We start from the raw sequence: 21,961 nt of genomic DNA, 5'->3' as shown, positions 1-21,961 counted from the left end.
CATCACTTGAGTCAATTGGAGGTGTACCTGCGGATGTATTTCAAGGCCTACCATCAAACTCAGTGCCTCTTTGCTTGACATCATGGGAAAATCAAAAGAAATCAGCCAAGACCTCAGAAATAAAATTGTAGACCTTCACAAGTCTGAAGGTACCACATTCATCTGTACAAACAATAGTACGCAAGTATAAACACCATGGGGCCACGTAGCCATCATACCGCTCAGGAAGGAGACGCGTTCTGTCTCCTAGAGATGAGCGTACTTTGGTACGAAAAGTGCAAATCAATCCCAGAACAGCAGCAAAGGACCCTGTGAAGATGCTGGAGTAAACAGGTACAAAAGTATCTACGTCCACAGTAAAACGAGTCCTATATCGACATAACCTGAAAGGCCACTCAGCACGGAATAAGTCACTGCTCCAAAACCGCCATAATAAAGCCAGACTACGGTTTGCAACTGCACATGGGGACAAAGATCGTACTTTTTGGAGAAATGTCCTCTGGTCTGATGAAACAAAAATAGAACTGTTTGGCCATAATGACCATCGTTATGTTTGGAGGAAAAAGGGGGAGGCTTGCAAGCCGAAGAACACCATCCCAACCGTGAAGCACGGGGGTGGCAGCATTATGTTGTGGGGGGCTTTGCTGCAGGAGGTGCACTTCACAAAATAGATGGCATCATAAGGCAGGAAAATGATGTGGATATATTGAAGCAGCATCTCAAGACATCAGTCAGGAAGTTAAAGCTTGGTCACAAATGGGTCTTCCAAATGGACAATGACCCCAAGCATACTTCCAAAATTGTGGCAAAATGGCTTAAAGATAACAAAGTCAAGGTACTGGAGTGGCCATCACAAAGCCCTGACCTCAATCCTATACAAAATTTGTTGGCAGAACTGAAAAAGCGTGTGCGTGCAAGGAGGCCTACAAACCTGACTCAGTTACACCAGCTCTGTCAGGAGGAATGGGCCAAAATTCACCCAACTTATTGTGGGAAGCTTGTGGAAGGCTACCCAAAACGTTTGACCCAAGTTAAACAATTTAAAGGCAATGCTACCAAATACTAATTGAGTGTATGTAAACTTGTGATCGACTGGGAATGTGATGAAAGAAATAAAAGCTGAAATAAAATCACTCTCTCTACTATTATTCTGACATTTCACATTCTTAAAATAAAGTGGTGATCCTCACTGACCTAAGACAGGGAATTTTTACTTGGATTAAATGTCAGGAATTGTGAAAAACTGAGTTTAAATGTATTTGGCTAAGGTGTATGCAAACTTTCGACTTCAACCGTATATATATCCATCCATCTCTATCCATATATATCCATCCATCCATCTATATCCATCCATCCATCCATCCATCCATCCATCCATCCATCCATCCATCACTCTTTCTATGTAAGCAACCTTCCGGCTGCAAATAAGGACTTGTCAAGAGTGTTCGTGTTCAGGGTCCTCCCGGGTGGTGCAGTGATCTAAGGCACTGCATCGCAGTGCTAGCTGTGCCACCAGAGATTCTGGGTTCGAGCCCAGGCTCTGTCGCAGCTGGCCGCGACCGGGAGGCCCATGGTGCGGCGCACAATTGGCCCAGCATCGTCCGGGTTAGGGAGGGTTTGGCCGGCAGGGATATCCTTGTCTCATCGCGCACTAGCGATTCCTGTGTCAGGCCTGGCGCAGTGCATGCTGACCAGGTCGCCAGGTGTACGGTGTTTCCTCCGACACATTGGTACTGCTGGCTTCCGGGTTGGATGGGCATTGTGTCAAGAAGCAGTGCGGCTTGGTTGGGTTGTGTTTAGGAGGACGCATGGCTCTTGACCTTTGCCTCTCTCGAGTCCGTACGGGAGTTGCAGCAATGAGACAAGACTGCAATTACCATCAATTGGATACCACGAAATTGGGGAGAAAAAAGGGTAAAGTATACACTTTTTTAATTTAAAAAAAGTGTTCGTGTTCTAGTGACGATGCACTGGGTGACTACATTACAGCAATACTTTACAATACACACAATACTTTACAGTACACTCACACATCATTTAATTCCATGACAACAGAAGAGAAGAAAACATTCTGTCACTCTCACCGCCATCTTAAACATGTTTAGTGTGTATTATATTATGATGAAAAACAACATCAGCGTTCAACTTTCACAACCCTTTACCGTACACTACAGTATAGCATCATTTCCTCCCTGTAGAACAGCAGTCCCTCTTCCTCCACCAGGGGATTCAGCATCATTTCCTCCCTGTAGAACAGCAGTCCCTCTTCCTCCACCAGGTGATTTAGCATAATTTCCTCCCTGTAGAACAGCGGTCCCTCTTCCTCCACCAGGGGATTCAGCATCATTTCCTCCCTGTAGAACAGCGGTCCCTCTTCCTCCACCAGGGGATTCAGCATCATTTCCTCCCTGTAGAACAGCGGTCCCTCTTCCTCCACCAGGGGATTCAGCATCACTTCCTCCCCGTAGAACAGCGGTCCCTCTTCCTCCACCAGGGGATTCAGCATCATTTCCTCCCTGTAGAACAGCAGTCCCTCTTCCTCCACCAGGGGATTCAGCATCATTTCCTCCCTGTAGAACAGCGGTTCCTCTTCCTCCACCAGGGGATTCAGGATCATTTCCTCCCTGTAGAACAGCGGTTCCTCTTCCTCCACCAGGGGATTTAGCATAATTTCCTCCCTGTAGAACAGCAGTCCCTCTTCCTCCACCAGGGGATTCAGCATCATTTCCTCCCTGTAGAACAGCAGTCCCTCTTCCTCCACCAGGGGATTCAGCATCATATCCTCATGATCTTTTCAATTCAGGTTACTATACTGAATATATTACAAAAAGTACGAGATAAAACATTGGAAGAAATCCCCTTTAAGCCAAATAAATCACAACCAAAATATTTAAGGAGCTCCAGGGTCCTCTGAGACAGTCTGAGATCAGCCTGTCTCAGCTGTCATTAACAGACTGTGGAGTGGAGAGTGTGTGGTGTTGGTGTGTGTGTGTGTGTGTGTGAGTATTAATCTAAAAGGTCCTTCCTGCTGCATCTAGCCTTGGTCCACTTTAGTCAACTACATAACGAGATCATTAGCAGCATTAACATCACAGGGCTACTAAGCAGCGTGTGTGTGTGTGTGTGTGTGTGTGTGTGTGTGTGTGTGTGTGTGTGTGTGTGTGTGTGTGTGTGTCATGCTACAAAAGGCAAAGAAAAAGGACTGAGCACAGAGATGTAGGAGGGGGAGGGAGGAGGGAAAGAGATGGTGAAAAAGACAGAGACGGAGAGCGAACAACAAACACAGAGAACCTAACCATTCCTGTCATCCACCAGACTGCACTCACACATCATTTACTTCCATGACACAACAGAAGAGAAGAAAACATTGTCACTCCCACCGCCATCTTAAACATGTTTAGTGTGTGTATTATATGATGAAAAACAACATCAGCGTTCAACATTCACAACCCTGTTAGAAGGTGTGTGTTATAATGATTCATTCCAATCAATCAGCTTTTAATCAGTTTCTCTAATAGCATTCCAATGTTAGATAGATATAGTCCTCCCAGGCTGGTGAGTTACTACTGTAGCTGGCTGCTGTTCCCAGGCTGGTGAGTTACTACTGTAGCTGGCTGCTGTTCCCAGGCTGGTGAGGTACTACTGTAGCTGGCTGCTGTTCCCAGGCTGGTGAGGTACTACTGTAGCTGGCTGCTGTTCCCAGGCTGGTGAGGTATTACTGTAGCTGGCTGCTGTTCCCAGGCTGGTGAGGTATTACTGTAGCTGGCTGCTGTTTCAATGTTGGCGGCATAAGAGTCTGTGTAGGACTGTAGGCTGCGGTTTTGTAGTCCCTGTGGGGCGTGTGAGTGCGCATGTGTGTGTGCGTTTGTGTGTGGGGGGGACTGTAAGATGTAGTTGTATAGTCCCTGTGGGGCTCCAACACAAATTAGTTAACCCCTCCCTCCCTCCCCCACAGTCATACTGTTCGTGATATGATCAGGAAAATTGAGCAGTCTGAAAATGAGAAGGGAGATTGCTTTCTCCTCTCCCTGGTAAGGTAGCGTGTATTATTAGGACCAAGGCTAGATGAGTTGGGACCTGTCTGCAGGTGGGCCCAACAAGCAAACAGTCAAGCCATACTTTTTTAATCAAATATCAACATACAAGGCTCACCCAATCAGAGAATGTGTAACCTAATGCGCAATTGCGTTGATTCCCGCCATTGGTTGATTTGGGTGTATCATGTCCTCTTATCTCATTAACAGATGTTGTCAAACAGTGAGCCTGGAAAGACCGTTCTCTTCCTCAGTGAATTCTACTAGATGAAAAGCCAAAATGAGTATAACATCCTCACATTTAAAGCATACCAGGTTAAATTTCACACTATAAAACGTTCTATTCTCGAAAACCTAAAATGCCTACTATTTAGATTGCAAGTATGGGAATTGGGACCAGGCCAATGTGTTTGTTTTTGTTTCGCATTTGATAGGAGTTAGTCCCAAAGGAGTTCGTCCCATAGGAGTTAGTCCCATATACATATACAGATGGTTCTTGAAAAAGTACTAGACTAGAAAGTTCTATCTGCATAAACCCCAATGCAAGCCAATCAAAAGCCTGAACAAATACAGACGGACCAATCAGAACAACACGTCTTTGCCAGTAAAAAGTGAACATGTCTAAAAACTGGACTGTGTCAGATCAGACCTTACGGCTCTGGAATATCAATCTGGGTTCAACCTTAAAAGGTTCTATCTGCAATTGCACCCCTCTAAAAATGATATATTGACAAATGTCTCAGGATTTTGATACTCTGCACTTTGATACTCTGCACTAGGAACCTTTCAGGTGAGGACCTTAATGGGTTATGAAAGAAGAAGTCACTACAAAACAGTTCTGAGATCTGGGATTTGAAAACTTTGATGCTCAATATCGCCGAACTATGCTTTGAATAGATAGAACCTCGTCAAATCACATGTTATTGGTCACATACATATGTAGCGAAATGCTTATAGTCCCAACGTCACACAGTGGCAGGCCACATCTAACACTTCTAGACTGTCCCTGTCACCAGAGGAAGGGCTAGAGCATCCAGGAGAGGTAACAGGGGAGCCCAGCAAAACATGAAAAGCTCCCCCTAGGAGGGATGTATCACTGATGTGATCTTCCTGTCCGGGTTGGCACCCCCCTCGGGTTCGTGCCGTGGGGGAGATCTTCATGGGCTATACTCGGCCTTGTCTCAGGGTAGTAAGTTAGTGGTTTGAAGATATCCCTCTAGTGGTGTGGGGGCTTTTTACTCACTCAATCACCTTGTCCCGGACCTGCTGTTTTCAACTCTCTCTCTAACTCTCTGCTATGAAAAGCCAACTGACATTTACTCCTGAGGTGCTGACCTGTTGCACCCTCTACAACCACTATGAACGTCTGAACATCTTGGCCATGTACTGTTATAATCTCAACCCAGCACAGACAGAAGAGGATTGGCCACCCCTCAGAACCTGGTTCCTCTCTAGGTTTCTTCCTAGGTTCCTGCCTTTCTAGAGAGTGTTTTCTAGCCACCGTGCTTCTACATCTGCATTGCTTGCTGTTGGGGGTTTTAGGCTGGGTTTCTGTACAGCACTTTGTGACATCTGCTGATGTAAAAAGGGCTTTATAAATACATTTGATTGATTTAAATAAATGTTATTGATGGTCCCTGAACAGCTTCCGCATCACGTCTCACAGCAGCAGTGTCAGGCTCCAGCTTTAGTATCGATCAGTTGGATGTCTCCTAACCCTGAAAGTTATGGCTGGCTACCCCTCACCACAGGCCTTACACTAACTCTGGAATCACACATTTACAAGAGCAGACCTGCTACAGCTACCAAACCTGTTTTTACAGAGCGTTCAGCCCAACCCTGTGGGCTGAGCTACAGTAACAGGGGACCTGAGCAGAGTGTTTCAATCACTGATACATGCCAGAGTAACACACACACAGAAAAAAAGCTGAGTGAGGGTTTCAAAACAGGACAAGTAAACAGTTTGTTTTCTTACTTCCTGTGTGTGTATGTGTGCCTGTGTCCTCTATCTCCCTGCTACACTCAGGGCAGAGCAGCACTGTGTCCCCTCTCTCCCTGCTACACTCAGGGCAGAGCAGCACTGTGTCCCCTCTCTCCCTGCTACACTCAGGGCAGAGCAGCACTGTGTCCACGGTTCTTCAATACTCTCCACCCTCAGTCCTGGCCCTGTGTGCATCTAAACAGCATCTAAAGCTAGCCATCAACCTGGTGGAGCTGTACTACCAACTAACCATCTAAAGCTAGCCATCAGCCTGGTGGAACTGTATTACCAACTAACCATCTAAAGCTAGCCATCAGCCTGGTGGAACTGTATTACCAACTAACCATCTAAAGCTAGCCATCAGCCTGGTGGAGCTGTACTACCAACTAACCATCTAAAGCTAGCCATCAGCCTGGTGGAGCTGTACTACCAACTAGCCATCTAAAGCTAACCATCAGCCTGGTGGAGCTGTACTACCAACTAACCATCTAAAGCTAGCCATCAGCCTGGTGGAACTGTATTACCAAGACCATCAGACTGTTAACCAACTAACCATCTAAAGCTAGCTAAGATGGCACAAACAGACCTGGACTGAGGTGAGCAAAAGTGTGTATTGACCCCTTTATCCCTTGCTTGTGTGTGAGAGTGAGTGAGAGAGGGAGCAGCCGTGTGTCCATGCGTCTGTCCACATGTGCGTGCATCCATGCGTGTAGCCGTGTGTGTGTGTGTGTGTGTGTGTGTGTGTGTGTGTGTGTGTGTGTGTGTATGCGTGCGTCCATCCAAGCGTGTCGGTCCTTCCATAGAGACTGACCTGCATCTCCTTCTCTCCGTACTTGGAGGGGTTCTTGCTGCCCTGGCTCTTCCTGCGGAGTTTCTTCAGCTCAGCCTGACACTTCTCCAGACTCTCTCCCTTACTCTTGTGCTCCACTTGGTACTTCTTCAACGCAGCCTGAAGGGGGCAGGAGAGCGCACACAGAAAGTTAGTTTATCAGCAATGGGGAGAACAAGTTGCCCTTTTAGAGTTTACCTTAGGTCAGTGTCTAGGGGGCAATGTCACCCTATATCGATCTGTCATAGAGTATGTAACAAGTTGCCCTTTTAGAGTTGGCCAAAAGCTTGTCTCTCTAAGACCCTGTGTGAACCATCTATTAGCCTCCTGAAGCCCTGTCATCTTAACTGTCTGAGCACATCTCAACAGCTGTCTATCATGTGGCAGTGCTGGAGACAGACCATTATGGGAGGGCTAATCAGGATTACCATGATGTGTGTGTGTGTGTTGATCCTCCCTCACATTAACTTGAATACGTTATCTCACACTCCCAGCCTAGCCAGATCCAGTAATCTGATCTATTCCATGACTAACACATGTGATTCAACTCATCAAGCGCTTGATGATTAGCTGACCAGCTGAATCAGGATCACACAGTGTGGAACGGGGGAGGGGGGACTCAGGAAGAGGTTTTGGGAAACACCTTTAATGGATAGAGATAACGTGGACCTTGTACTGGTCTCCCACTAGCAATCTATATGGGAACTTTGTCCAGCGGATTGGTAATCTATGGTAAATTCTCCTGTTCAACCGTTTAGCATTTCTGGAACTTGTCCAAGCCCTGACATCTGGGAGTGATTGAGAGCAGTTGTAAAATGCTGGTCAAGTAATACTTTTTCACACAGAGAGAGAGAGAGAGAAGTCAAGGAAGCCTGGTTTGTTGTAAAGTAAGCCTATTGTACTTTATATTGGTATGAGAGGATGAATCGTTCATTTCTGACAGGCAAACGGTACTTGATGAAGACTTGCTGCTATAGCAACTCTGTGGTTTTGTCTTGATGATAAAATGTAACGTGTAGCCTACAAACAAGACATCTAAAGCAATAACTAGCATACCCAACACCCTTTAATTGTCTGCACATACAGACCTGTGAAACGTTGCATTATTCAATGGTGTAATATGTTTTAGAATAAAAGTGTGTCATTGTTGAATTGTTTGTGCTTAGTGGCTAGTGGCTCCTGTGGTATTTGTGCTCAGTTTGAGCTGCGGACCAAGTCACAATGAAAGGTAAAGCAAGGGTGTAATGTGAAAAGTAGAATTCTCTTTCACCACCCGTTCCTCAGACTCTCCTTCATGTCTCATAGTGGGAAAGGGGACGAGGTCTTTAGGTGGCTTTAATTTGTTCATGTTGTTTACCCCCTACCCCTTTTCAGATATACCAAAAAGAAGCTCTAAAAATACAGGCCTGGTAAATGAGTGGGATTTTGTCTGAGCGTGAGTGAGTGAGTGAGTGAGTGAGTGAGTGAGTGAGTGAGTGAGTGAGTGAGTGAGTGAGTGAGTGAGATTCCTCCATGGGGAGTAGTGTAGCTACAACAATTTTCCTTCCTGATGGAAAATGTCTGTTTTTCCTGAAATGACTCACAAGCGACATTAATAATTCACAAAGCAAAACCATTGCTATTGTCGCTGATGCCATTTTTTTAAAAAGGAATTCATTACTGTGAATGGATGGCATTTTAATACCCAGAACAGCAGTCTAAGGCTAGGTTCCAAATGGCACCCTATTCCCTATACCAGGGATACTGTGTGTGTGTGTGTGTGTGTGTGTGTGTGTGTGTGTGTGTGTGTGTGTGTGTGTGTGTGTATTTTCCTATTGAAAAAATAAGCATCAGAGGATTAGAGAACCAATTGATCGTTGATCTCGTATCAGTCTAAAGGAACAGAAACATCTCTGAAGGGTCTATAGCGGCATTAAAACAGAGGGTCATTGTGGGAATAGCCTCCAGTTACTACAGAATGAGGCATATTTCAGCATCAGCTATTGGCAGGGTTTGGTTTGACCCCGGTTTCATAAGAGTTCCCAGAACACTCACTGGTCACATCCCAAATGGCATCCTATTGCCTATACAGTGCACTACTTTTAACCAGAACCCTATTGATCTTTGTCAACAGTAGTGCACTACATAGGGAATAGGGTGGTAAACACTGGGAGGTACACACTGTTGCCCACAGAACAGTGTGACAGAGAGGACATTTTTTTTAACTTAAAAATAATAATAGAATTCTAAGAAAGACAGACCACAGACTGCCGGACAGAACAGAGACAAACAAGCTATGAGTAGGAGAGGGCTGCTGGAGGGCAATCTGGATGTCCACACAGAGAATCAGATAGAAACCTTTCTTACATTTGTATACGATCACGTGTCTCTATTATGCATGGGAATACTTGGGGAACAGATTTCTTCAAATAAAATCACTTGGAGACGATTTTCTGGTGTTTTTACAGTCTTTCCAACAATGAACATAAAAAAAATAGAAATCCTGCGGGCCGCCAGCTGTGCAACCCTGGCGTAGCATACCCAACAGTCTAATGCTATAACTAGTGTACCCAACAGGCTAATGCTACAGCTAGTGTACCCAACAGTCTAATGCTACAGCTAGTGTACCCAACAGTCTAATGCTACAGCTAGTGTACCCAACAGTCTAATGCTACAGCTAGTGTACCCAACAGTCTAATGCTACAGCTAGTGTACCCAACAGTCTAATGCTATAACTAGTGTACCCAACAGGCGAATGCTACAGCTAGTGTACCCAACAGGCTAATGCTACAGCTAGTGTACCCAACAGGCTAATGCTACAGCTAGTGTACCCAACAGGCTAATGCTACAGCTAGTGTACCCAACAGGCTAATGCTACAGCTAGTGTACCCAACAGGCTAATGCTACAGCTAGTGTACCCAACAGTCTAATGCTACAGCTAGTGTACCCAACAGGCTAATGCTACAGCTAGTGTACCCAACAGGCTAATGCTACAGCTAGTGTACCCAACAGGCTAATGCTACAGCTAGTGTACCCAACAGGCTAATGCTACAGCTAGTGTACCCAACAGGCTAATGCTACAGCTAGTGTACCCAACAGGCTAATGCTACAGCTAGTGTACCCAACAGTCTAATGCTACAGCTAGTGTACCCAACAGTCTAATGCTATAACTAGCGTACCAACAGTCTAATGCTATAACTAGCGTACCAACAGTCTAATGCTATAACTAGCGTACCCACAGTCTAATGCTATAACTAGCGTACCCAACAGTCTAATGCTATAGCTAGCGTACCCAACAGTCTAATGCTACAGCTAGCGTACCCAACAGTCTAACGCTATAACTAGCATACCCAACAGTCTAATGCTATAACTAGCATACCCAACAGTCTAATGCTACAGCTAGCATACCAACAGGCTAATGCTACAGCTAGCATACCCAACAGTCAAACGCTACAGCTAGCATACCCAACAGTCAAACGCTACAACTAGCATACCAACAGGCTAATGCTACAGCTAGTATACCCACAGGCTAATGCTACAGCTAACATACCAACAGGCTAATGCTACAGCTAGTACAATAGTGTATGATGATGACAACACCGCCTCGTTCCCCTAACCTGCAGCACAGACACACTGCTGCTCCTCCACATGGAGTTGGCTGGCTGCAGCTCGCTCACAGCCCACTCATTCTAAGTATATCACTCCTGCTGCTTCAGACTTCAATGCATGCTGCAGGAAATGTTAGGTTGTAATTTTCTCTTTGCTTATTGGTTATGTAGTTTTTAAATATTCTAAAGAATTGTTTTCTCAAAAGCTTCATTTTCAGGAAAAGGAGCTTTACTGTTTAAATGGAGGTCCAGAGTAAGAACACCAAACACTTTGGCAAAGACACGGTCTGAATAACTGTGGTGGTGAAGGTGGACAGTAGGTGAAAGACAGACATGGTCTGAATAACTGTGGTGCTGACGGGGGACAGTAGGTGAAAGACAGACATGGTCTGAATAACTGTGGTGCTGACGGGGGACAGTAGGTGAAAGACAGACATGGTCTGAATAACTGTGGTGCTGACGGGGGACAGTAGGTGAAAGACAGACATGGTCTGAATAACTGTGGTGCTGACGGGGGACAGTAGGTGAAAGACAGACATGGTCTGAATAACTGTGGTGCTGACGGGGGACAGTAGGTGAAAGACAGACATGGTCTGAATAACTGTGGTGCTGACGGGGGACAGTAGGTGAAAGACAGACATGGTCTGAATAACTGTGGTGCTGACTGGGGACAGTAGGTGAAAGGGTAGCTGTTCAAACGCAAAGTGTGTTTGTGTGTTTGGGCCGGGGTGATAATCATTAGTATGTTGGGAAGGAAACAGAAAACAAAGCAGATTTAACTTCTTAAGGAAAACAGCCCTAATGTTGGAAACAAACATCATTATGTTGTCATCCAGAGTCCTGTATTTTCCCCCCAGCTACAGCACACAATACTCTACAGCAGGTTTTTAAAAGGAACAAAGAGTTAAATTTGCTTTGTGTTTTCATTTTTGGCATGGAAAAAAACATTGCGATACTGATATTGTCACAGCCCTAGTGGGTGTGTGTGTGTGCGTGGTTCAGTCATTTAGTCAGATGCTCACCGTCAGGTAACGAGCATCCAGCTCAACCTTCTTCTCCAGCTCAGACAGCAGCTCGTTGTGGAAAGACTTCAGCTGCATGGACGGACAGATGGAGAGATTGATGGGTGTAGAGAAGCTCAGGGTTAATGGTGAAATCACTCTCACAACAGAAAACACTTAGGACCAGGTGTTCATCCTGAACATGTGATCATATAGAGGAATATAATATATTCTAAGCCTTATAATAACACAAATACATACTTATAACGCTGGTTTTACAATAGCTGTTTTTTTCTATACATCGGCAGGACAGAACGGCAGCTTCGGGTAAGCTCAGGGGAGGGGGCGTGTGTCTTTATTAACAACAGCTGGTGTGCAATCTCCAATATTATGGAAGTCTCCAGGTTCTGCTCGCCTGAATTACAATACCTCATGATAAGCTGTAGACCTTACTATTTACCGAGAGAGTTTATCTATATTTTTCGTAGCCATCTATTTACCACAACAAACCGATGCTGGCACTAAGACCTCACTCAACAAGGTGTATAACCCAAACCCTCCCCTAAGCAAACAAGAAAATGCTCACCCAGAGGCGGCGCTCCTATTGGCCGGTGATTTTATTTTAGAATTTTTTACTTTTACCCCTTTTTCTCCCCAATCATGGTATCCAATTGGTAGTTATAGTCTTGTCTCATCGCTGCAACTCCCGTATGGACTCGGGAGAGGTGAAGGTCGAGAGCCATGCGTCCTCCGAAACACGACCCAACCAAGCCGCACTGCTTCTTGACACAATGCCCGCTTAACCCAGAAGCCAGCAACACCAATGTGTCGGAGGAAACACCGTACACCTGGTGACCGTGTCAGCGTGCAGGCTGCCGGCCCACCACAGGAGTCGCTAGAGCGCAATGGGACAAGGACAAACCCTCCCCTAACCTGGACGACGCTGGGCCAATTGCGCGCCGCCCCATGGGTCTCCCGGTTGCGGCCGGCTGCGACAGAGCCTGACTTGAACCAGGATCTCTAGTGGCACAGCTATCAACTGCGATGCAGTGCCTTAGACCACTGGCCCACTCGAGAATCCGGTGATTTTGATACAGGAAAACTGAAATCGTTTTTTCCTAATTTCTGCCAGCATGTCACCTGTGCAACCAGAAGCGGAAACTCTAGACCACCTTTACTCCACACACAGAGACGCATACAAAGCTCTCCGTCAGTCTCCATTTGTCAAATCTGACCATAACTCTGTCCTCCTGATTCCTGCTTACAAGCAAAAACTCAAACAGGAAGTACCAGTGACGTGTGCAATACAGAAGCGCTCCGATGAAGCGGATGCTTAGCTACAGGACTGTTTTGCTAGCACAGACTGGAATATGTTCTGGGATTTATCCGATGGCATTGAGAAGTTTACCACATCAATCACCAGCTTCATTAATAAATGTGTCGACAACGTCAACTCCACAGTGACCGTACGTACATATCCCAACCAGAAGCCATGGATTACAGGCAAAATCCGCACTGAGCTAAAGGCTAGAGCTGTCGCTTTCAAGGAGAGGGACACTAATGCGGACACTTTAAGAAATCCCGTTACGCCCTCTGACAAACCATCAAACAGGCAAAGCGTCAATACAGGACCAAGATCAAAACCTACTAAACTGGCTCTGACGCTCGTCAGATGTGGCAGGGCTTGCAAACTATCACGCATTACAAAGGGAAACCCAGCCGCGATCTGCCCGGTGACGCAAGCCTACCAGACGAGCTAAATACCTTCTATGCTCGCTTCGAGGCAAGCAACACTGAACCATGCATGGGAGCACCATCTGTTCCAGACAACTGTGTGATCACGCTCGCCGTAGCCAATGTGAGTAAGACCTGGAAACAGTTAACATTAACAGGGCCAGACGGATCACCATGATGCATACTCGGCGCATGCGCTGACCAGCTGGCAAGTGTCTTCACTGACATTTTCAATCTCTCCCTGACCCAGTTTGTAATACCTACATGTTTCAAGCAGACCACCATAGTCCCTGTGCCCAAGAACACCACGGTAACCAGTCTAAATGACTATCACCCAGTAGCACCCACATCTGTAGCCATGAACTGCTTTGAAATACTTGTCATGGCTCACATCAACACCATCATCCCAGACACCCTGGACCCACTCCAATTTGCGTACCTCCCCAACAGATGACGCAATCTCTACTTTACTCCAAACTGCCCTTTCCCACCTGGACAGAAGGAACACCTACATGAGAATGCTGTTCTTAGACTACAGCTCAGCATTTAAATCAAAGTTATTTGACCTTTATTCCTACAGTACACCATCTCCTCTAGCAATCTGCTTATGATTGTGTCATAAAGTCCTTATGAAGGTTCATATACCCACCATCTCCTCCAGCTGTACTTGGATCTGTCTGTGGACCTCCGCCATCTGAAACAGCACGTCCCCTAAAGAGAAACACAGAGCAGATGTCAACAAACATCCCTCACTACAGACAGGGGAGAGAGGGAGGAAAAGAGGAAAGAGAGAGCGGGAAGAGAGAGCAGGAGAGGGGAGAGAGAGAGAGCAGGAGAGGGGAGAGAGAGAGCAGGAGAGGGCGGGAGAGGGGAGAGAGAGAGAGAGAGCAGGAGAGGGGAGAGAGAGAGAGAGCAGGAGAGGGGAGAGAGAAAGAGCAGGAGAGGGGAGAGAGAGAAAGAGCAGGAGAGGGGGGAGAGAGAGAAAGAGCAGGAGAGGGGAGAGAGAAAGAGCAGGAGAGGGGAGAGAGAAAGAGCAGGAGAGGGGAGAGAGAGAAAGAGCAGGAGAGGGGAGAGAGAGAAAGAGCAGGAGAGGGGAGAGAGAGAAAGAGCAGGAGAGGGGAGAGAGAGAAAGAGCAGGAGAGGGGAGAGAGAGAAAGAGCAGGAGAGGGGAGAGAGAGAAAGAGCAGGAGAGGGGAGAGAGAGAAAGAGCAGGAGAGGGGAGAGAGAGAGCAGGAGACTGGAGAGAGAGAGAGGGCAGGAGACTGGAGAGAGAAGGAGACTGGAGAGAGAGAGAGCAGGAGAGTGGAGAGAGAGAGCAGGAGAGTGGAGAGAGAGAGCAGGAGAGACCCCAGTGTGCAGAGAGCCCATGCAGCAACACAACGACACAACAGACGCACTAACAGACAGAGGACAGACTGGTAGCCAGGATGGTGCATGGTGGAACATTGGATGTCTCAACAGGAAACACATTTAACAGATAAATAAAATACAATGACACATTCAACAAGACAGAAAGGAAAGGAGGAGGGAAGGAAATGATGCAAATAAACGAGAAGGACATCTTCTAAAGAAGTTGTAGTGAAAGAAAGCACTTCAAAAAGGGGTACAAGCAAAAAATATATTTTATTCAAACTTTATATAACTGCCGGTGTTTTATGTGGAGATCAAACATATTGCCTTGGTTGGTTTATCTTTATATTGGCAATATGACAAATAAATAAATAAAAACCAGCTAATCTCCAAACGAAAGAGGAGGAAAAGAGAGAACTAAAGAAGGAGAGGAGAGGGAGAGTCATGCAGCCAGTGGAAGATTTGTCCTGGTGTTTTTAATATACCTACATGCTGCCTCTTCTGATTATGCAATGCATTGTAAAGAAAAGGAACAAAATATCTAGATTGAGAAAAGGACAGAGCGGAGACCTCGAGAGACAGAAATACAGAGAGAGAGCGAGAGAGAGAGAAAAAGAGACATTACAGAGAGGATGGAAACAGGTTCCCAGTACTAAGTCCAAACCCTCCTTTAGCAAGCACCAGAGGACTATGGACTAGACAAAGTTTCTACTCTAAATACACATGGGTAAAATAGTCAGACCCAAAGTGAATGTGATTAATGTAAAGCCATTTATAATGGAAATACATTTTCAAATAACACATTTATTAAATATGTGTGAAATATGTGTAAAGAACCTCTACCACAAAGTCAAGACTAGTTTTATTGTTCTGTGTTTGATGACCCTTTACATTAAAGAGTCTAAGTCTTCAAACCTTGGAAATCTTTTGAAACTGAAATTCTTAAAGTTCTATCAGAGAACTCAAAGGAATCATAGAACTCCTTCCATCAAGTCCTCAGAACCATCTGATGTTAAGAAGATGGGACTGATCCATCTCAGTTCTAATGTTAAAAAGACCTTGGTCCATCTCAGTTCTAATGTTAAAAAAACTCTGGTCCATCTCAGTTCTAATGTTAAAATTCTGGTTGATCTGAGAAGGAGGGAGACCCTGTAGAAGGACCCTGTAGAAGGACCCTGTAGAAGGAGGGAGATCACAGTAGAACTACTCATTCTAACCCTGTAGAGGGAGGGAGAACACAGTAGAACTACTCATTCTAACCCTGTAGAGGGAGGGAGAACACAGTAGAACTACTCATTCTAACCCTGTAGAGGGAGGGAGATCACAGTAGAACTACTCATTCTAACCTTGTAGAGGGAGATCACAGTAGAACTACTCATTCTAACCCTGTAGAGGGAAGGAGAACACAGTAGAACTACTCATTCAAACCCTGTAGAGGGAGGGAGATCACAGTAGAACTACTCATTCTAACCCTGTAGAGGGAGGGAGATCACAGTAGAACTACTCATTCTAACCCTGTAGAGGGAGAACACAGTAGAACTACTCATTCTAACCCTATAGAGGGAGAACACAGTAGAACTACTCATTCTAACCCTGTAGAGGGAGATCACAGTAGAACTACTCATTCTAACCCTGTAGAGGGAGAACACAGTAGAACTACTCATTCTAACCCTGTAGAGGGAGAACACAGTAGAACTACTCATTCTAACCCTGTAGAGGGAGGGAGAACACAGTAGAACTACTCATTCTAACCCTGTAGAGGGAGGGAGATCACAGTAGAACTACTCATTCTAACCTTGTAGAGGGAGATCACAGTAGAACTACTCATTCTAACCCTGTAGAGGGAGGGAGAACACAGTAGAACTACTCATTCTAACCCTGTAGAGGAGGGAGGGAGAACACAGTAGAACTACTCATTCTAACCCTGTAGAGGAGGGAGGGAGAACACAGTAGAACTACTCATTCTAACCCTGTAGAGGAGGGAGGGAGAACACAGTAGAACTACTCATTCTAACCCTGTAAAGGGAGATCACAGTAGAACTACTCATTCTAACCCTGTAGCGGGAGGGAGAACACAGTATAACTACTCATTCTAACCCTGTAGCGGGAGGGAGAACACAGTATAACTACTCATTCTAACCCTGTAGAGGGAAGGAGATCACAGTAGAACTACTCATTCTAACCCTGTAGCGGGAGGGAGATCACAGTATAACTACTCATTCTAACCCTGTAGAGGGAGGGAGATCACAGTAGAACTACTCATTCTAACCCTGTAGAGGGAGATCACAGTAGAACTACTCATTCTAACCCTGTAGAGGGAGATCACAGTAGAACTACTCATTCTAACCCTGTAGAGGGAGAACACAGTAGAACTACTCATTCTAACCCTGTAGAGGGAGATCACAGTAGAACTACTCATTCTAACCCTGTAGAGGGAGATCACAGTAGAACTACTCATTCTAACCCTGTAGAGGGAGAACACAGTAGAACTACTCGTTCTCTGAAAGTAAAAACAGAGTTACAGATAGTCACAGAAACAGGGCATGTTTTGATTGTCTGTCCATACTCATGTGATTAGCTAAGTTGTAGTTGTAACCTAGAGCCTTGGTATTGTGGTTTATAAACAGAAATCTAAACTGTATTTCAGGTAGACTGATTTGATTGAATGGTGTACCAGGTAGACTGATGGTCTCTCAGGTAGACTGATGTTTTCTTCTTCTTTGTTTGTTTGAGAGACCAAGTGCTGGACCTCCTCTCCTCTCCAGATGAGGGCAGATGAAGGAGAGGAGACAAGGAGAGAGTGCCTGAGTGTGAAACCCACTGATCTCCTGCCTACGTCTGTCTGTCTGTTTGTCTGAGCAGAGGAAGTGTTTCAAAGACTATGGAGATGTTTCCTGAGTGAGTGTTACAACACTGATCGTCTGTCGGTCTGTCAATCCAAGAAGCACAAGAGCAGGCCATAACATCCTGTCAGGCAGGCAGCTCCCGACACGCAGGCCTGCTAAGCCGATTACAGATAATACTGATCCCCTGATCACAGCCCCCAGGGGCTTAGGGAGCCGAGCATTCTGTTGGTCGGGTCTTAGTGGCTGGATCAATTAACAAATGGGTAGCTATTGGAGGGATGGCCATACACACACCATGACAACATGGTCACACACACCCACAGTACTCCCCCGTTTCACTCGGTTTAATTTTATTCCTACGGAGTACAACCCAGGATTTCCTCAACAGGCGTGGCACGTTGTTTACAACAGAAGACCTACATGATGAAGGGGAAATATGTTGCATGATGTTTTGGAATAAAGCAGGAAGGAATAATACAGATGTCAAGCAGGTGGAAACACGTTGCATGATGCTGGAGTTGTTCAGGTGGAGACACGTTGCATGATGCTGGAGTTGTTCAGGTGGAGACACGTTACATGATGCTGGAGTTGTTCAGGTGGAGACACGTTGCATGATGCTGGAGTTGTTCAGATGGAGACACGTTGCATGATGCTGGAGTTGTTCAGGTGAAGACACGTTGCATGATGCTGGAGTTGTTCAGGTGGAGACACGTTGCATGATGCTGGAGTTGTTCAGATGGAGACACGTTGCATGATGCTGGAGTTGTTCAGGTGGAGACACGTTGCATGATGCTGGAGTTGTTCAGATGTCATTCAGGTGGAGACACGTTGCATGATGCTGGAGTTGTTCAGATGGAGACACGTTGCATGATGCTGGAGTTGTTCAGATGCCATTCAGGTGGAGACACGTTGCATGATGCTGGAGTTGTTCAGATGGAGACACGTTGCTTGATGCTGGAGTTGTTCAGGTGGAGACACGTTGCATGATGCTGGAGTTGTTCAGATGTCATTCAGGTGGAGACACGTTGCATGATGCTGGAGTTGTTCAGATGTCATTCAGGTGGAGACACGTTGCATGATGCTGGAGTTGTTCAGATGGAGACACGTTGCATGATGCTGGAGTTGTTCAGATGTCATTCCGGTGGAGACACGTTGCATGATGCTGGAGTTGTTCAGATGTCATTCAGTGGGAAAACATGAGGATGTTTCCAGCATGACATTGCAATGGAAATGTTCATTGTTGCCATGACAACTTTTATCTTGTATCAAACAGAAGATACAAAATCGAAAGAAAAAAAACAAAAAACTTGTTGGCATGGTTACTGCAGAGACCACTAGACAGAATCAGATGCATGTGTCTCAAATGTCACCCTATAGTCTATAGGCCCATAGGGTCCTGGTCTAAAGTAGTGCACTATATAGGGAATAGGGTGTCATTTGGGACTCAGCCTGAGACAGAATCAATATATGACGTTATTAGGAAACTTTGTCCAACTTGGTTGTGTGCAATGCTGGTGTGTGTGTGTGACAGAAACCAGCAGCCAGCAGAAACCTGAGAGGTTTGGCAGCTTCAACAAGAATGTCCGCATACCAGCTAACCACCATTCAGCTTTGCTATGACAGACGGGTTGATAGAACACACACACACACACACACACACACACACACACACACACACACACACACACACACACACACACACACACACACACACCCCTAATAAATACCACTGTGGTTTATCAGTGTATTACACCCCCTCTCTATCCTAACACCACCATGGAGAACAATAGGCCTGTGTGTGTGTGTGTGTGTGTGTGTGTGTGTGTGTGTGTGTGTGTGTGTGTGTGTGTGTCTGCAGGTGAGCTTATGTTAGTCCACACCTGCAGAGCGACAAGTGAGCACTTCTGACAGCTCCCAGATATAAACAGAGCTCAGTGGAGTAAACACAGACTCCACATTCCCTCGGATAGTGTATGGAATCTTTCTCATTAAAACACTGATATGTAGTCATCACCATCACAGACAGAAAACACCAGAGGAGAGGAGAGCCTGAGAGGAGAGGAGAGCCTGAGAGGAGAGGAGAGCCTGAGAGGCGGCCGAGAGGAGAGCCTGAGAGGAGAGGAGAGCCTGAGAGGAGAGCCTGAGAGGAGAGGGGCCTGAGAGGAGAGGGGCCTGAGAGGAGAGCCTGAGAGGAGAGCCTGAGAGGAGAGCGAGGGAGAGCCTGAGAGGAGGCCTGAGAGGAGAGCCTGAGAGGAGAGGAGAGCCTGAGAGGAGGGAGAGCCTGAGAGGAGAGGGGCCTGAGAGGAGAGCCTGAGAGGGAGGAGGCCTGAGAGGAGAGCTGGGGGGCCTGAGAGGAGAGGGGCCTGAGAGGAGAGCCTGAGAGGAGAGGGGCCTGAGAGGAGAGCCTGGAGGAGGCCGAGAGGAGAGCCGGGGGGCCTGAGAGGAGAGCAGAGCCTGAGAGGAGAGCAGAGCCTGAGAGGAGAGGAGAGCCGAGAGGGGCGGCCTGAGAGGAGAGGGGCCGAGGGGCGTAAGCTGTGAATCAATCAGTGAAGGTCAGACAGGAATCACTATGTGTTGTCATGGAAGCAGCATAATGCTAGGGTCGTTGCCATGGGAGAAGTTGAGGCAGCTGTTTCAAAAAGAAAGTGTGTGTAGCTATTAACACTGTCCTCTCCGACACCTTTTCCTTCAAATGACATCAGCAACCTCTCTTCAGGTGACCCTGTCCCACAGCACACTGATGATGCAATCAGGGAGTGGTGTGTTAAGGTGTGTGTGTGTACCTAGCACACAGTCTCTATCCCTCAGGGGGAAAGCGACATGAATACTGATAATGCGAGGATTAATAATGTGTGAGACAGGTAACAGCTGAAACGACAGGCAGGCAGACAGGCAGACAGACAGACAGACAGGCAGGCAGACAGACAGACAGACAGACAGACAGACAGACAGACAGACAGACAGACAGACAGACAGACAGACAGACAGACAGACAGACAGACAGACAGACAGACAGACAGACAGACAGACAGACAGACAGACAGACAGACAGACAGACAGACAGACAGACAGACAGACAGACAGACAGACAGACAGACAGACAGACAGACAGACAGACAGACAGACAGACAGACAGACAGACAGACAGACAGACAGACAGACAGACAGACAGACAGACAGACAGACAGACAGACAGACAGACAGACAGACAGACAGACAGACAGACAGACAGACAGACAGACAGACAGACAGACAGACAGACAGACAGACAGACAGACAGACAGACAGACAGACAGACAGACAGACAGACAGACAGACAGACAGACAGACAGACAGACAGACAGACAGACAGACAGACAGACAGACAGACAGACAGACAGACAGACAGACAGTCAGTGCAGGTGCATGTTACAACAAACAGAGCTAATCTTGACACAGAGGCGGTTTGACCTTATTTTCCACATGATCCGTCTATGCACCCCACATATTAAAACTCTATTTATGAACCCCGTCTCCTTCCCTAGTTCTCAATGCACCCCACACATTAACTCTCTATTTATGAACCATGTCTCCTTCCCTAGTTCTCTATGCACCCCACACATTAACTCTCTATTTATGAACCATGTCTCCTTCCCTAGTTCTCTATGCACCCCACACATTAACTCTCTATTTATGAACCCCGTCTCCTTCCCTAGTTCTCTATGCACCCCACACATTAACTCTCTATTTATGAACCATGTCTCCTTCCCTAGTTCTCTATGCACCCCACACATTAACTCTCTATTTATGAACCAGGTCTCCTTCCCTAGTTCTCTATGCACCCCACACATTAACTCTCTATTTATGAACCATGTCTCCTTCCCTAGTTCTCTATGCACCCCACACATTAACTCTCTATTTATGAACCAGGTCTCCTTCCCTAGTTCTCTATGCACCCCACACATTAACTCTCTATTTATGAACCATGTCTCCTTCCCTAGTTCTCTATGCACCCCACACATTAACTCTCTATTTATGAACCAGGTCTCCTTCCCTAGTTCTCTATGCACCCCACACATTAACTCTCTATTTATGAACCATGTCTCCTTCCCTAGTTCTCTATGCACCCCACACATTAACTCTCTATTTATGAACCATGTCTCCTTCCCTAGTTCTCAATGCACCCCACACATTAACTCTCTATTTATGAACCCCGTCTCCTTCCCTAGTGCTCTATGCAGCCCAGGTATCCACCCATCTCTTTTCTATCCAACTGTCTTCTTAAAACTCTTCTCCCAGTGACCTCAGCCTCTGTGGAGGAAGCTTGTTGATCAACGCACTACATAACCAACAGTATGTGGACACCTGCTCGTCGAACATCTCATTCCAAAATCATCTTCCACTCTTCTGGGAAGGCTTTCCACTAGATGTTGGAACATTGCTGTGGGGACTTGCTTCCATTCAGCCACAAGAGTATTAGTGGGGTCGGGCACTGATGTTGAGTGATTTGGCCTGGCTCGCAGTCGACGTGGCAATTCATCCCAAAGGTGTTCGACAATAACAGCACTTACAGTTGACCGGGGCAGCTCTAGCAGGGCAGAAATTTGACGAACTGACTTG

General features: G+C 46.3%; 1 protein-coding gene across 4 annotated transcripts in view; it reads right to left on the bottom strand.

Annotated features, from left to right (window-relative positions):
- The window catches only part of LOC106606286 (BAR/IMD domain-containing adapter protein 2), a 263,933-nt gene that overhangs the window by 161,344 nt on the left and 80,628 nt on the right, over window positions 1-21,961 (bottom strand). For all 4 annotated transcript variants that reach the window (XM_014202430.3, XM_014202428.3, XM_082976331.1 and 1 more), the window contains 3 exons: window positions 13,816-13,877; window positions 11,454-11,525; window positions 6,827-6,964 (listed from right to left, as the gene is read on the bottom strand). In XM_014202430.3, coding sequence (XP_014057905.1) covers window positions 6,827-6,964; window positions 11,454-11,525; window positions 13,816-13,877 — 272 coding nt within the window. The remainder of the gene's footprint in view (window positions 1-6,826; window positions 6,965-11,453; window positions 11,526-13,815; window positions 13,878-21,961) is intronic.

Source organism: Salmo salar, chromosome 06 (genome assembly GCF_965601325.2).
Source record: "Salmo salar chromosome 06, fSalSal1, whole genome shotgun sequence".
NCBI classification, from domain to species: Eukaryota; Metazoa; Chordata; class Actinopteri; order Salmoniformes; family Salmonidae; genus Salmo; species Salmo salar.
The sequence above is the reverse complement of the archived record's forward strand: the minus strand, read 5'-3'. Positions and strand labels throughout refer to the sequence as shown.